General features: G+C 34.5%; 2 protein-coding genes across 3 annotated transcripts; both read left to right on the top strand.

The window, feature by feature from the left end:
* The first annotated feature begins 212 nt into the window (after nucleotides 1–212).
* On the top strand, nucleotides 213–6,467 carry LOC133704134 (transcription factor GTE9-like). 2 transcript variants are annotated; one of them, XM_062128893.1, is made up of 11 exons: nucleotides 213–520; nucleotides 972–2,268; nucleotides 2,352–2,400; nucleotides 2,502–2,636; nucleotides 3,485–3,558; nucleotides 3,693–3,765; nucleotides 4,344–4,424; nucleotides 4,515–4,630; nucleotides 4,738–4,804; nucleotides 4,965–5,095; nucleotides 5,182–6,467. In XM_062128893.1, exons 2-11 carry the CDS (start codon nucleotides 1,033–1,035, stop codon nucleotides 5,449–5,451), a joined length of 2,232 nt encoding a protein of 743 aa, XP_061984877.1. In that variant the 5' UTR covers nucleotides 213–520; nucleotides 972–1,032; the 3' UTR covers nucleotides 5,452–6,467. The 2 variants fall into 2 exon arrangements, with proteins under 2 accessions (XP_061984877.1, XP_061984885.1); XM_062128901.1 differs by having other exon boundaries at nucleotides 879–2,268.
* Nucleotides 6,468–7,704: 1,237 nt separating this feature from the next.
* LOC133698193 (TLC domain-containing protein At5g14285) lies at nucleotides 7,705–8,672 on the top strand. The gene has a single exon (XM_062121047.1). It carries the CDS (start codon nucleotides 7,894–7,896, stop codon nucleotides 8,635–8,637), a length of 744 nt encoding a protein of 247 aa, XP_061977031.1. The 5' UTR covers nucleotides 7,705–7,893; the 3' UTR covers nucleotides 8,638–8,672.
* Nucleotides 8,673–11,546: the final 2,874 nt, after the last annotated feature.

The following is an 11,546-nucleotide window of genomic DNA, read 5'->3' as shown; positions in this document are numbered from 1 at the left end:
ACTATCACCGCCACTCATTATTAATTTGTTAGTTTTGCCCAGAGAAAAGACAACCTAAACTAGATAGTAATTAATATTCCATCCCAACCGCTGGTTTTAGATCCCACGGGTGAGATATAAGCACATTAAAACCGTCCAATTATAAAAACAGAAAATCCAACGGCCGCTATATGTCCAAATGACCCTATTTATAAGTAGGCAGTAACAAGCGAACTCTTCCAAACTCTTCTTTTCTCTCTAAAATAAAAAATTGAAAAAAAGATGTTATCTCTCTCTAGGTTTTTTTCAGAGCGTTGTCTCTTCGACTCGTGATCTAGTTTCAACCGTTGATTTCAGTTAGTCAAAGTCACTCTATAGTTGCTTCGATTTGGCTAGATTTGGGGTTTCGTTAATATAGGGTTCTTTTTTTATGATTAGTTTCTGTAAATCTTTCGTTAATTAGTATATATCGTCAGCTTCTAGTGGAGTTTGTGTCGGTGAATCGTTTCGCATTCATTGAGCAGCGAAGAGATAGCAACTGGTAAATGTCTTTTTAGTGTTATTAGGGTTTTGTTTCTCTAATTTTATATGATTGGTCTTGCAATTAGGATTTAAGGTTTTTTTTTTTTAATTCCTATATATTTTTTTGTAATTTTGAACGGATAAATTTGAAATTTACTGAAATCCTTATTGACTTGAACTCTAAGCAGCTCTAATTTTGCGGTTTAATTTTAAGTAAATTTAAATGTTATTTATGGTTAATTTTACCCATATTTTTGTTGCTGGGAGGAATGGGGAAATCGAAAGGGAAGCAAAAATCTTTTTCTTGATTCATTGTTTTTCAAGACATGAATATTTCAACCCAATAAAGTAATGCTATTTAGAAAATTGTTTTGCAGTTAAATTGTGTAATTGTCGAGAAGTACAAGTAGACAATGACAGTATTTAAAATTCTCGGGGGATAATTTTGTTCCCATGATTTATTTATGCAGAGTTGGGTAATTAAACCAACCCACGAACAAAAGAAGTACTGGATTTTAGTTATTGGCTAAGATGATGGCAAAGAAAGGTAAATTCAGTGGAAGGTATCATAGAAGTAGATTTCACACAGCAGGTGAAATTGAGGGTTCTGCTAGTTCAGGAAGGATTGACACGGAGATTACAGTATCTGAGGGTTCTAGTGCTCCTGGGCGGAAATTTGGCAAGTTAAATTCCAACAAAGAGGACACTTTTGGTGTCCCTGTGCAGATATTTTCTCCATCGCACCTGTCACCATCTGAAAGGAAGGATTTAGAACAAAGGTTGAGATGGGAACTTGAACAAGTAAGGAATCTCCAAAAGAGAGTTGATTTACAGAGAACAAATGGTGTTACACTGTCATCTTCCAGTGACATTCTTAGTTGTAGCAATGGAACAAATAGGCCTCGGATAGAAACTTTTAGGAAGTCTTCGGTTATGACTTCTGGGCCTGGGAAGAAAGTGAATCTGACAGGACAGTCACGTGTATGGAATAGGGGTAATTCAGGAAGGTTTAAGTCTGCAAAACAAGTTTCAAGACAGACAACACCAATCACTCCAAATATAATATTGATGAAACAGTGTGAGACGCTGTTGAAACGGTTGATGTCTCATCAATACGGTTGGGTCTTCAACAGTCCAGTTGATATTGTGAAGTTGAACATCCCGGATTATTACACTGTTATTAAGAATCCAATGGATTTGGGAACCATAAAGAGCAAGATATCTTCTGGTGCTTACTCAAGCCCTTTGGAGTTTATGGCTGATGTGAGGCTTACTTTCAAAAATGCTATGGTGTACAATCCACAAGGGTCTGATGCCTACATTATGGCAGATACTCTTAATAAATTTTTTGAAATGAGATGGAAAGCTATTGAGAAGAAATTACCAAGGGCTGGTGGTGAAGTTTTGCAGGAAAATTCAGGTCCTCACGAAGACTTTGAAACTGCTGAAACATCTCCTGCAAAAAAGAGAAAAGTAACCTCTTTCCAACATGACATTATGCCAGAGCCTGGAAAGCGGGGAATGACAGATGAAGAGAGGCTCAATTTAGGTAGAGAATTGGAGTCTTTGTTGGGAGAAATGCCTGTAAATATTATTGATTTCTTGAGGGAACATTGTTCAAGTGGGAGGAATGGTGGAGAGGAGGAAATTGAGATAGATATTGATGAACTCAGTGATGACACCTTGTTCACATTGCGGAAGCTCCTAGATGACTATTTGCAAGAGAAACGAAAGAATCAAACCAGAGGGGAACCTTGTGAAATAGAGGTATCTTACTCTTGGCTCACTGGTTAACCAGAACTCTCCTGCCTTTTTTTGTGTATGACAGCATTTGTCTATTTTTGTCACAGCTATTGAATGAATCTGGGCCAAGCAATTCATCCATGCAACAGAAAAAAGGTTATTTTCTATTACACTTTGTCACAGTTGATGATAATCTGCTTTGAGGCTTGCACATTGGAACCTTTTGTTCACTTGATTCTGGTGGGCTGTGTGTTTAGGGAATGACCTGGGTGATGAGGAAATTGACATTGGTGGCAACGGGCCTCCTGTCTCAAGCTATCAACCTGTGGAGATAGAAAAGGAAAAGGATACAGGCCATAAGAGCAGCAAAATCAGCTCAGATAGCTCTAGTGGTAAAAAAAAGTTTGCCCTTCTATGTTTTTTTTTGTTTGTGCTTCAAAATTTTTGTTTTATATCCAAAATCTTGTCCAAGAATCCCCACAAAGGTGAAAGAATATGCACGATTGATGTGTATTTGGAAGAGAACATGTTAATGAGTACTTGTTTAGAGTTCTAATTTCTTGCTCACTAAATGCTTCCTAATAGATTTATGTTCTTACTGAGTTTTTTGAATACTGGGGAGTAAACCTGTGAAGTTGAAACTTTTAAGTGAAGAGGGATGGAAACAGTGAAACTAACTTGGAGTAAGGGTTACGGAAATTGCAATTTTCAAACTTCTTTATTTCATAGATATGCTTCAGTGAGATTTATGGTTCTTTATCTTTTTTTTTCCTGTCAGATCATGTACTTGAATTAGTTCCTAGCTTTGTTGTTAGAATCATCTTTCAAGGTTTGGGTACCTTGATTTACCCCCCTGGGAGTTTCCCATCATCCATTATCCATCATCATTTACATGTGTATGAGTGATTTAAGGACAGGAATTCACCTGTGGTATTGATTGAAAAAATGTGATTCTGATGGTCCGCTGTGGTAATGGAAAATTTCGGTTAGGAGACAGCTTTCCTTCATACACTGACAAGCAGTGATGTCATATCAGAAACTTAATGCAACAGTATTGCAAGAAAATTAATGTTTTCTTGCTCACAAAAGTCTACTCATGTAATGAATCATTTTGACTTCCAAAGAGAATTTTTGTTTAAATTAAAGGGGAATATAATTTGTCTTACAAAAGAATACAGGTCATACTTGTCTATTTAGTCATGTGAAAGAGCTTTGTAATTTGTTCTTCAATTCTTTTCAGATTCAGATTCTGGCAGTTCTTCTCAAAGTGAATCAGATATTGCAAAAGTTTCAAGTCCAACAAATGCATCAAGGGTGAATTGCTTGTTTGAATAATTTTGAATATTCTTAATTTTATCTTTGTTAAACATTCATGATTTGGATAGAGCAGTCTGTCTTGTTCTATTTGCTGTTTGGAAAATGTTATTTAATTTCCCTTTTAACTTTAGGTTTCTGAAACCTTGGTTTGTGGAGCTCGATTAGGCAACAAAACAAATGCTGGTGCTCAGCTCGAGAGGAATCGTGAGTATTTGTTACTAAATCCTGCTTTCTTGCATGTTCCAAAATGCAGGTAGAAATAACACTTAAATGTTTAATAGTTCTTGTTGACAAGCCTTAAAGAGAAAAGCTGAGCCCTGGAATATATCATGCATATCCTTTGCTTTAGGCTACCACATCATTATTATTGTTTGATAGTCCTTAGGCGAGAGATAATTTATCATACATGCTTAGCCTTCATGCTTGTTCTGATGCCAGCTCTTTTAGGGGAAATGAAATTGAACTCCACTATTAGGTATAGTTTCTATTTGGATTGTTCTGAAATTGGAAGCTGAAGCAAATTCTATTTGAGCTCAGGTATACCTGAATTGTGTTTTAAAATGTTAAAAAGCAGCAATTGTACTGAACTGCGCATCTGATATTCTCAATTTTTCATCGAGAGAAAAATAACAAGGTTGAGCTACATGTCTATAATATCTTTCTGAGCTCATTGAAGGCATCTTGCATGCCCTCAAATTTTTACGTTGTTTTTCCTGGTCTAGTGCTGCAAATTTTCTTACCTGTTTTTATCCCTAAAGTTTTCTAATTGGGGTCCTGTACAGAATCTGTCAGTGGTTTGGATCAGCTCGAACAGACTTCCCAGGAAAAGCTGAGTTCTGTTGAGTCTGATTGCCAGCAAGATGGTAAGTTTAAGAGGATGGAAGGACTTTTCTTTTTGTTTTATGTTTTGGGGATCTTATCACTAATCAATTCATAAACATCTAAATTCTTAGGGGAAAGTGCTCCAAGTGATAGCCAGGTCTCTCTTGAGAAGCGTATTAGGCATGCTTTGATCAAGAACCGTTTTGTCGATACCATATTAAAAGCTAAAGAGAAGTCACTTTCACAGGTCTGGCACAAATTTTTCCTACCTTCAAAGTTGACCTTTTTGTTCGTGTGCAGTGTAATAATATTTTTTGGATTTTATCTCATTTGATTTTATCTTGCTGGAATCAGGGTGACAAGGGGGATCCTCAGAAATTGCAGCGGGAGAGGGAGGAACTTGAACTGCATAAAAAGAAAGGTTCTGTTCTGAATTGCCTTTGAACTTTTCACATCATGTCTGTGGTTCTGTGTGAATTCTCTTGGTTGCATGTTTGGGTGAACATGTGGTGTGCACTATATCAATGTGTATTTTAATTAATTAGCATCTCCAAGCTGATGATGTATTCTTGTCTGGCCAGAAAAAGCAAGGTTGCTTGCTGAAGCACAAGCTGCCGAAGATGCTCAAAGGCAAGCCGAGGCAGCAGCTGCGGCTGAGGCTAGACGGATGAGGGAGCTTGAAAGAGAGGCAGCGCGACAGGCGTTGCTGAAGGTAAAAGCATGAAGTTCATGCTGCAGAACTGTGACTTCTTCATCATTCTGTGTTCTGTATTTTATTGGAGTATGTTTGTTGTGCAGATGGAAAAGACTGTTGAAATTAATGAGAACTCTCAGTTTCTTGAAGACCTGGAAATGCTCAGGGTTGTCCCTGCTGAGCATGTTCCAATCTCTGTATATGAGAGGAGCCCAGATCCCTCACAAGATGGCTTGGGTGGGTTCAAGTTTGGGGCGTGTAAGCCCTTGGAACAATTTGGTTTGTTCATGAAAGATGATGAAGAGGAGGAAGAGGGTGAACCGTTAAATGTTTTAAATCCTTTAAATGAAGTAGAAGAGGGAGAGATTGACTGAACTGTGATTCTTTGTTTGTCATGTTGAATCAAGAAGCAATGTTTTGACCTCTTGTCGAGGAAAAATCACCGCCTAAGCAATTCTGAATGGCTGTCAGGCCATTAGGGTCCTTTCCTTTACAAGATGGGCTCTTGGATATAGCGAACAGGACCATGGACAGCCTGGATGTATAAATATTCTACTCATGCACGACATGGGATTTTACCCCGACACATGGAAAGATTGATCTGGTGCGCTGCGTCTGCCCAAGAGCATAAAGACCTTTGTTGCCAAGCAGCAGAGAGTTGTGTTGAGACTCGGTTTTATCTAAGAGAGAGCTGAGTTTGGAACTACGTGAACCCAATATGGTATCTAATGATTACAGGCTATAAGATACTTTCTTTGGGTGACCTTGGAATTTGGTGGGAAGTCTGTTTTCTCTATGTAGTATTGTTGTTGGAATTTTGTGGTTGAAGTTGATGGGATCGCATTTGGTAGATTGTGTTTTGATGGTAAAGGTGTTGTAATTGATCTTATTATCAGTTCTATGGCTTTTGGGTTGGTGTGCAATTGATATAGGTGGAGTGGATTATAGGTTATGCGAACCGAAAACTTATATCCTTCAGTTTTTTGATCAAAGTCTAATAGAGGCTGAGGATAATGCGCTGGGATTCTGATGCCTTCAATGTGATAATGTGAGAGTTCAGTGTAATGTCTGTGGACAGGGAGGGGGATTGCAATTATATGGTGATGCTTGTAAGCTTGCTTCTTCCATGTGCTAGAGTGGCCAGAATGCCTACTGACCATTTGGGAGCAATAGTACGGAATTTCTGGTTCCTCTGGATTCTTGGCCTGGTTATGTAGAATGCCAATGCTGAGCATTTTAGGAATCTGGTTTCTTTCAAGTCTTGGAGGGCTGTTAGTATGTTGTTTTATTCCAGTGTCTTCTGTTGAACGATCATATTTGCTGCGAGTTCGGTCTTCTTTTAAAAAAATTGGGAAAATGAGAAAAAATAAAATAAAAATATCTTCAACTCTCTCTCTGGAAAAGGAAAAAAAGAATGATTTGTGCTCAAAATAATCAAAGAGATTCTTGAAATTAAAATTATTGGCGATTCTTCAAATCATATGTAGATTATCAGAGATTTGTACTGTTTCGGAGTATAGTGGATTTTGATTTTAGATGTTTGTTAAAACTGTTTGATTAAAAATATATATTAAATTCATGTTTTTTTCTCTCATGATTGTGATGTTTTTATATTAAAAAATATATTCGATACATTGTAAAACTCTTAAACGAAAAGTAAAAGCATATGCAATATAATACTGAAAACATGCGAAAACTGTTATTTATTACTCTCCGTTCTCATTCGATTTTAAATAACCTATATTTATTACCAGAGGAGATTTTATTCTCTCTCCACATGAATATATATATATATTTAATTTTATTAATGTTTTTTAGTTTTATTTATATTTTTTAGTATTAAATTTATTAGGAATTAAGTTTTATATTTTTTATGATATTTTTTTAGTCTCATGATTTATACCTGTGTTTAACGAGTTGAATTGGTTTTTTTTTTAATTTATGTTTTGTTTTAATTTACGTTTTATAAGGTTATTTTTATTTCATTATTGAGATTGCATGTTTGACTGGTTAACTTGTATTGACTTGAGATGTGTTATTTTTAATTATTTTTTTTTAATTTCATCTTCTAACATTTATTAAAATTAAACTTCATAAATTATTTCAATTTTTTTATTGAGTTATTTTAGTTTTGCTATCCGAGTTATGAGTTTGATAAATTAACCCGAGTTGATTTATTTTTTATTTTTTATTGATTTTTCTTTAATTTTATCTTTCAACTTTAAGTTTATTAAAAATTAAATCTTATAATTTATTTTAATTTATTTTCTAAAAAATTATTATATTCTCATGATTTAATATTCAGAGTGACAAGTTATTTCATATTGATTCGAATCGTTTAATATATTTTTATCTAACTATTTATGAAAAAAATTATTTTTATATAATTATATTTTTACTAGTTATTAAAGTTGTTTTTAAAATATTAATTATAAGTCTAATTCTTGTATAGTTTAAATTATTTTATAAAAAAAAATATTTGGAACACATATTTTTTTATATTAAAAAAAATTAATTCCATCGTTAGCGTAATACGGGTTAAATTTATAGTCAACCCTGAAATAATAGCGAACGCTTTAAAACGACCTCGCTTTTTGAATTCCTTTTTCACAAATCCCTTGTAAACCTTGAAGCTCGAGAAGCACGGACGAAAAAGGCAAAAGAAGGGAGAGAGAGTCTCTCACCAAACGGCCCCCTTCCCCTAAAACCACCACTACCATCACCAAATCAATCTCCTCCCTCTCTATAAAATCTCTCTCTATTTTTTGTGTGTTAAACCACTCTCTAAATTCATTAAAAAAGAGGTTCAAAAAATAATGGAAACCCTAATCAAATCACTCCCAGACCTCCCTATCCTCTTCTCCTTCTTCCTCACCATTTACCTCGCAGCCCATTTTCTTGTTTTCCGTAACTGGAGTCCCAAGATCCGACCCGAAGCAGCCAGTTGCTTAATCTCTATATTTCACGGTACACCGGCGGTGTTTTTAGCGACGCACGCACTATTCACCAACCCAAACCGAGGTTTCTCTTCCTTAAACACAAAAACAGAAGCCTCGGTCCTTGACTATAGCATTTCCTACTTCTTAATGGATCTTATTCACTACCTTATTTTCTCACCAAGTGACATCCTTTTCATCGGGCATCACTTGGCAACTCTTTTTGTATTCGTCACTTGCCGCTACCTTGTCGCTCGCGGCGCCTACGCGGTACTGATGCTGTTGATTCTTGCAGAGGTGACTAGCGCGTGTCAGAACGCGTGGACACTTGCCAATGCGAGGAGAATCGATGTGGAGTTTGCTGCCAAAGTGTATGATTTTTTGTCTCTGCCATTTTATGCCTTTTATTCCGTCGTTAGAGGGATTTTGGGGCCTTATTTTGTGTATCAAATGGGTGCGTTTTTTATTAGTGGGGTTGATGGTGGTATAATTCCCAAATGGATTTGGGTTTCTTGGTTGTTTGTTGTTGTAATTGCTATTAGTGTTAGTATTTTGTGGGTTACCAATTTGTGGGTTCAATTGTACAGAGAAAGGAGTGCTAAATTGGAAAAGAAATCGACATAAATTAATAAACTCAAATTTATGTTTTCATTTCTTCATTTTGGCTCAAGAAATTTCCCTTCATTTTACATTTTCAATGCAAGCAATCTATGATTTATGTAGCAATTATCTGTAGGGCTCTAGGTGGTTTATCTGAAAACTTTTATTGTGAATGCAACTCTGATATACATAGACGGTGTTTGAATGTGCTTAAAAGTGTGATATTGATTGTTTTTTTAAGTGTTTATTTCTCAGAAAAATATCAAAATAATAGTAAAATTTAATTTGAAGTTAAAAAAATTTAAATTTTAATAAAAAAAAGGGTGAAATCACTTCCAACCACCTTCTTATTACAGCGTGACAGGTATGGCCCCTTTTTTTAAAAAAAAAAACATTAATTAATTATTTTTTATTTTAAATTATTTTTTTTTATATTTTGAATCATTTAGATATATATTGATATTAAAAATAAATTTTTAAAAATAAAAAAATATAACGTCAGTCCTTCTGCTAAAAAGTGTACTATGGTGTTGGAGCTGGCCAACAAGAAAGCTGTATAGATTAATGAAGTAGGTAGGAGTGGCTGGCCCAGGCTTCAAAAGGTTGGTTGTATGATTGGGAAATTTTCCTCAAAAAGGGGTTGAGTATGGGCACAGAATGGAATGGCAGTTGCATCGTTTTGTCCTTCCTCTCACGGCATTTATGTTGATGTTCAAATGGGTGGGCAGGTGCTAAGGTTTATAGATGTTGGATGCCCACTTTTATATGAACAAACTGGTATGGAATTTGGTAACAGCTGAAACAATTTGAGCAGCTAAGAACAGTTTTGGCTGCAGAAACCTCAATGAATCATAGAATTTCGTTCTGTAATAAATTAGACGAGTGAAAAAGAAGAGCAGAACTGAATTAGAGTAGTTTCAGAATTTGAGCTAGGAACTAGTGATCTAGTCAGGGAAAATAATTGTACACTACAGGTACTTGATTTCTGATGGGATTAGTCAAATGCGGGAAAGATTAGATCGCCCGTGTCCAAGGGGAAGCAGGCAAGTGTAGTTGGCTTTTTGTATCCAACCTGTGATCTTTACGGCCTCTTGTTCTGTAGAATTCATAGCTGGAAATAGTAGCAGTCTTTAGAGTCAAAGCGGTGGTAAAGCTTTTCTGTTTTCCAGGATGAATCTTACTATTTCTCGGTATTGTTGTGAGTAGATTGGCCGGTTGGTCAGAATGTCTAGAGGACTCAGGACGTCGATCTCAGGACATGACAGAAACATTATGTAACAATGACAATCCCTTGTGGGTTGAGAGTTTCTTCTCCTTGCGTAATATTGAGATTTAAAGGTTTTGATTTGAGGCAAATTTAATAAAATGTATTTTGAATTTGTAGTATAAAGACACAATTAAAAGAAAAAAAATCAGACTGAAAACAAAGTTATTGTTCCTTTCGTTCATGTTTTGGTAATTGAAATTGAGAAATTAATTTTGAATATTAATAAGTGAGGAATATTATTGAAGTGTTTTTGATGATTTATTTGACTGGAGAAAGCAAATTGGGGCTCATGAAAATGATGTTCTTATTGCAAGATGGGTTTTTTTAGGGTTACTCGTGACTTCCCAACCTATGGTGGTTGGCATTTTTATAGTCAAAGATGCCTTGTTTCTTTGTTTGTTTTTTTTTTTCTTTTTAAAAAGTTAGCGAAAAATAAAAGGTCAATATACAGAATCTGGGCAAATAGGCCCATGTGTACTTGGCTGGCCCTTCTTTATTATGGGCCTGGCACTTAGTGTGCTTTTATAAAAGCTTTTTTTTTATATAATTTTATTTAAGATTCATTAGAGTAAATAATTAAAAATATGTTTTGAATTATTTTATTAAATATCATTCAATTTTTATTTTTTTAATATAATATTATAGCATTTTTTATATTTTAGTAAATATTATTTTTTAGCTATTTTTTATTTATAATTTCATATGTTGTCTTTCTTGTAGATATTCTTTTTATTATTGTATAATTAATAAAAAAAATATTCCATACGGTCCAAGTAGTGACAAGAGAGAAGTTTATTATTCATATATTTTTTTAATATATTTTTGCAAATATTGTCAACTCTTGCTTCTATAATTCCGATGAGTTTTTATTTGAAAAACAATATTCTCATATTTTTTTTTTAAAAAAGGAGATATATGAGTTTTAATTAATGAGATATATTTTTTTAATTTTTATTTCAAAATTTTCATTCTTTTTATATTTATTTTAATTGCTTTTAATTTTTTACATATAAGAAAAGCTATATATTTTTTTGCTGAAAAAAATAGCTAGATTCGGAGGAGGAATTATACTAGAAAATTATTTGATTTCAATGGTTTTTTAATCATTACTTTTTCTTTAAAGAACAACTTTATAACCATATAATTATATAATTAAAAAGAAATAAATTGCTCCCCAGCAGGACATTTATCTCTCAATTTTGTTTTAACGTTTATTTGTGTATATAATTTTTTATTTAGTTTATCGAATGGATGCTATAAAACATATTACAAACGCTTTCATACTCTTTTTTGTTTTTGCGTTGAAGATTAATATTGCAGCGTAACCAGGGTAAGCATACCAGTCATTCCTGGAGTTCAAACAGGACATCAATAATTTGACTCTTCAACAGTAGCTTTTGGTGAGAAAATTCCCTATACCATGCAACAATCTTGAAGCATGGTTCAGAGAAATTGTAGAGTGGAAATCGAACTAAGATGTCTACATTGCAGGAGTAAGCTCTTCCAAAACCATGAGAGATGAGTTATGAGAATGACAGTGAGGAATCATGACCTCCAAGAACTATGCAAAAATGTTGATGATAGTAAAGTGACTCCAGCATTCCTTCCATGGCGTTTCATAGGAAACACAGAATCCGAGCCAAGGTTAGTACTCAAATCCAGACAC

This window comes from Populus nigra, chromosome 1 (assembly GCF_951802175.1).
Source record: "Populus nigra chromosome 1, ddPopNigr1.1, whole genome shotgun sequence".
In the NCBI taxonomy this organism is placed as follows: Eukaryota; Viridiplantae; Streptophyta; class Magnoliopsida; order Malpighiales; family Salicaceae; genus Populus; species Populus nigra.
The sequence above is the reverse complement of the archived record's forward strand: the minus strand, read 5'-3'. Positions and strand labels throughout refer to the sequence as shown.

Bases quoted from the DNA above. Each gene is read 5' to 3' on its own strand.
- LOC133704134 (XM_062128893.1), top strand. From the start codon at position 1,033: ATGATGGCAAAGAAAGGTAAATTCAGTGGAAGGTATCATAGAAGTAGA. The intron at 2,401-2,501 runs GTTATTTTCTAT...CTGTGTGTTTAG, and splicing joins ATCCATGCAACAGAAAAAAG to GGAATGACCTGGGTGATGAG. The intron at 5,096-5,181 runs GTAAAAGCATGA...TTTGTTGTGCAG, and splicing joins CGCGACAGGCGTTGCTGAAG to ATGGAAAAGACTGTTGAAAT.
- LOC133698193 (XM_062121047.1), top strand. From the start codon at position 7,894: ATGGAAACCCTAATCAAATCACTCCCAGACCTCCCTATCCTCTTCTCC.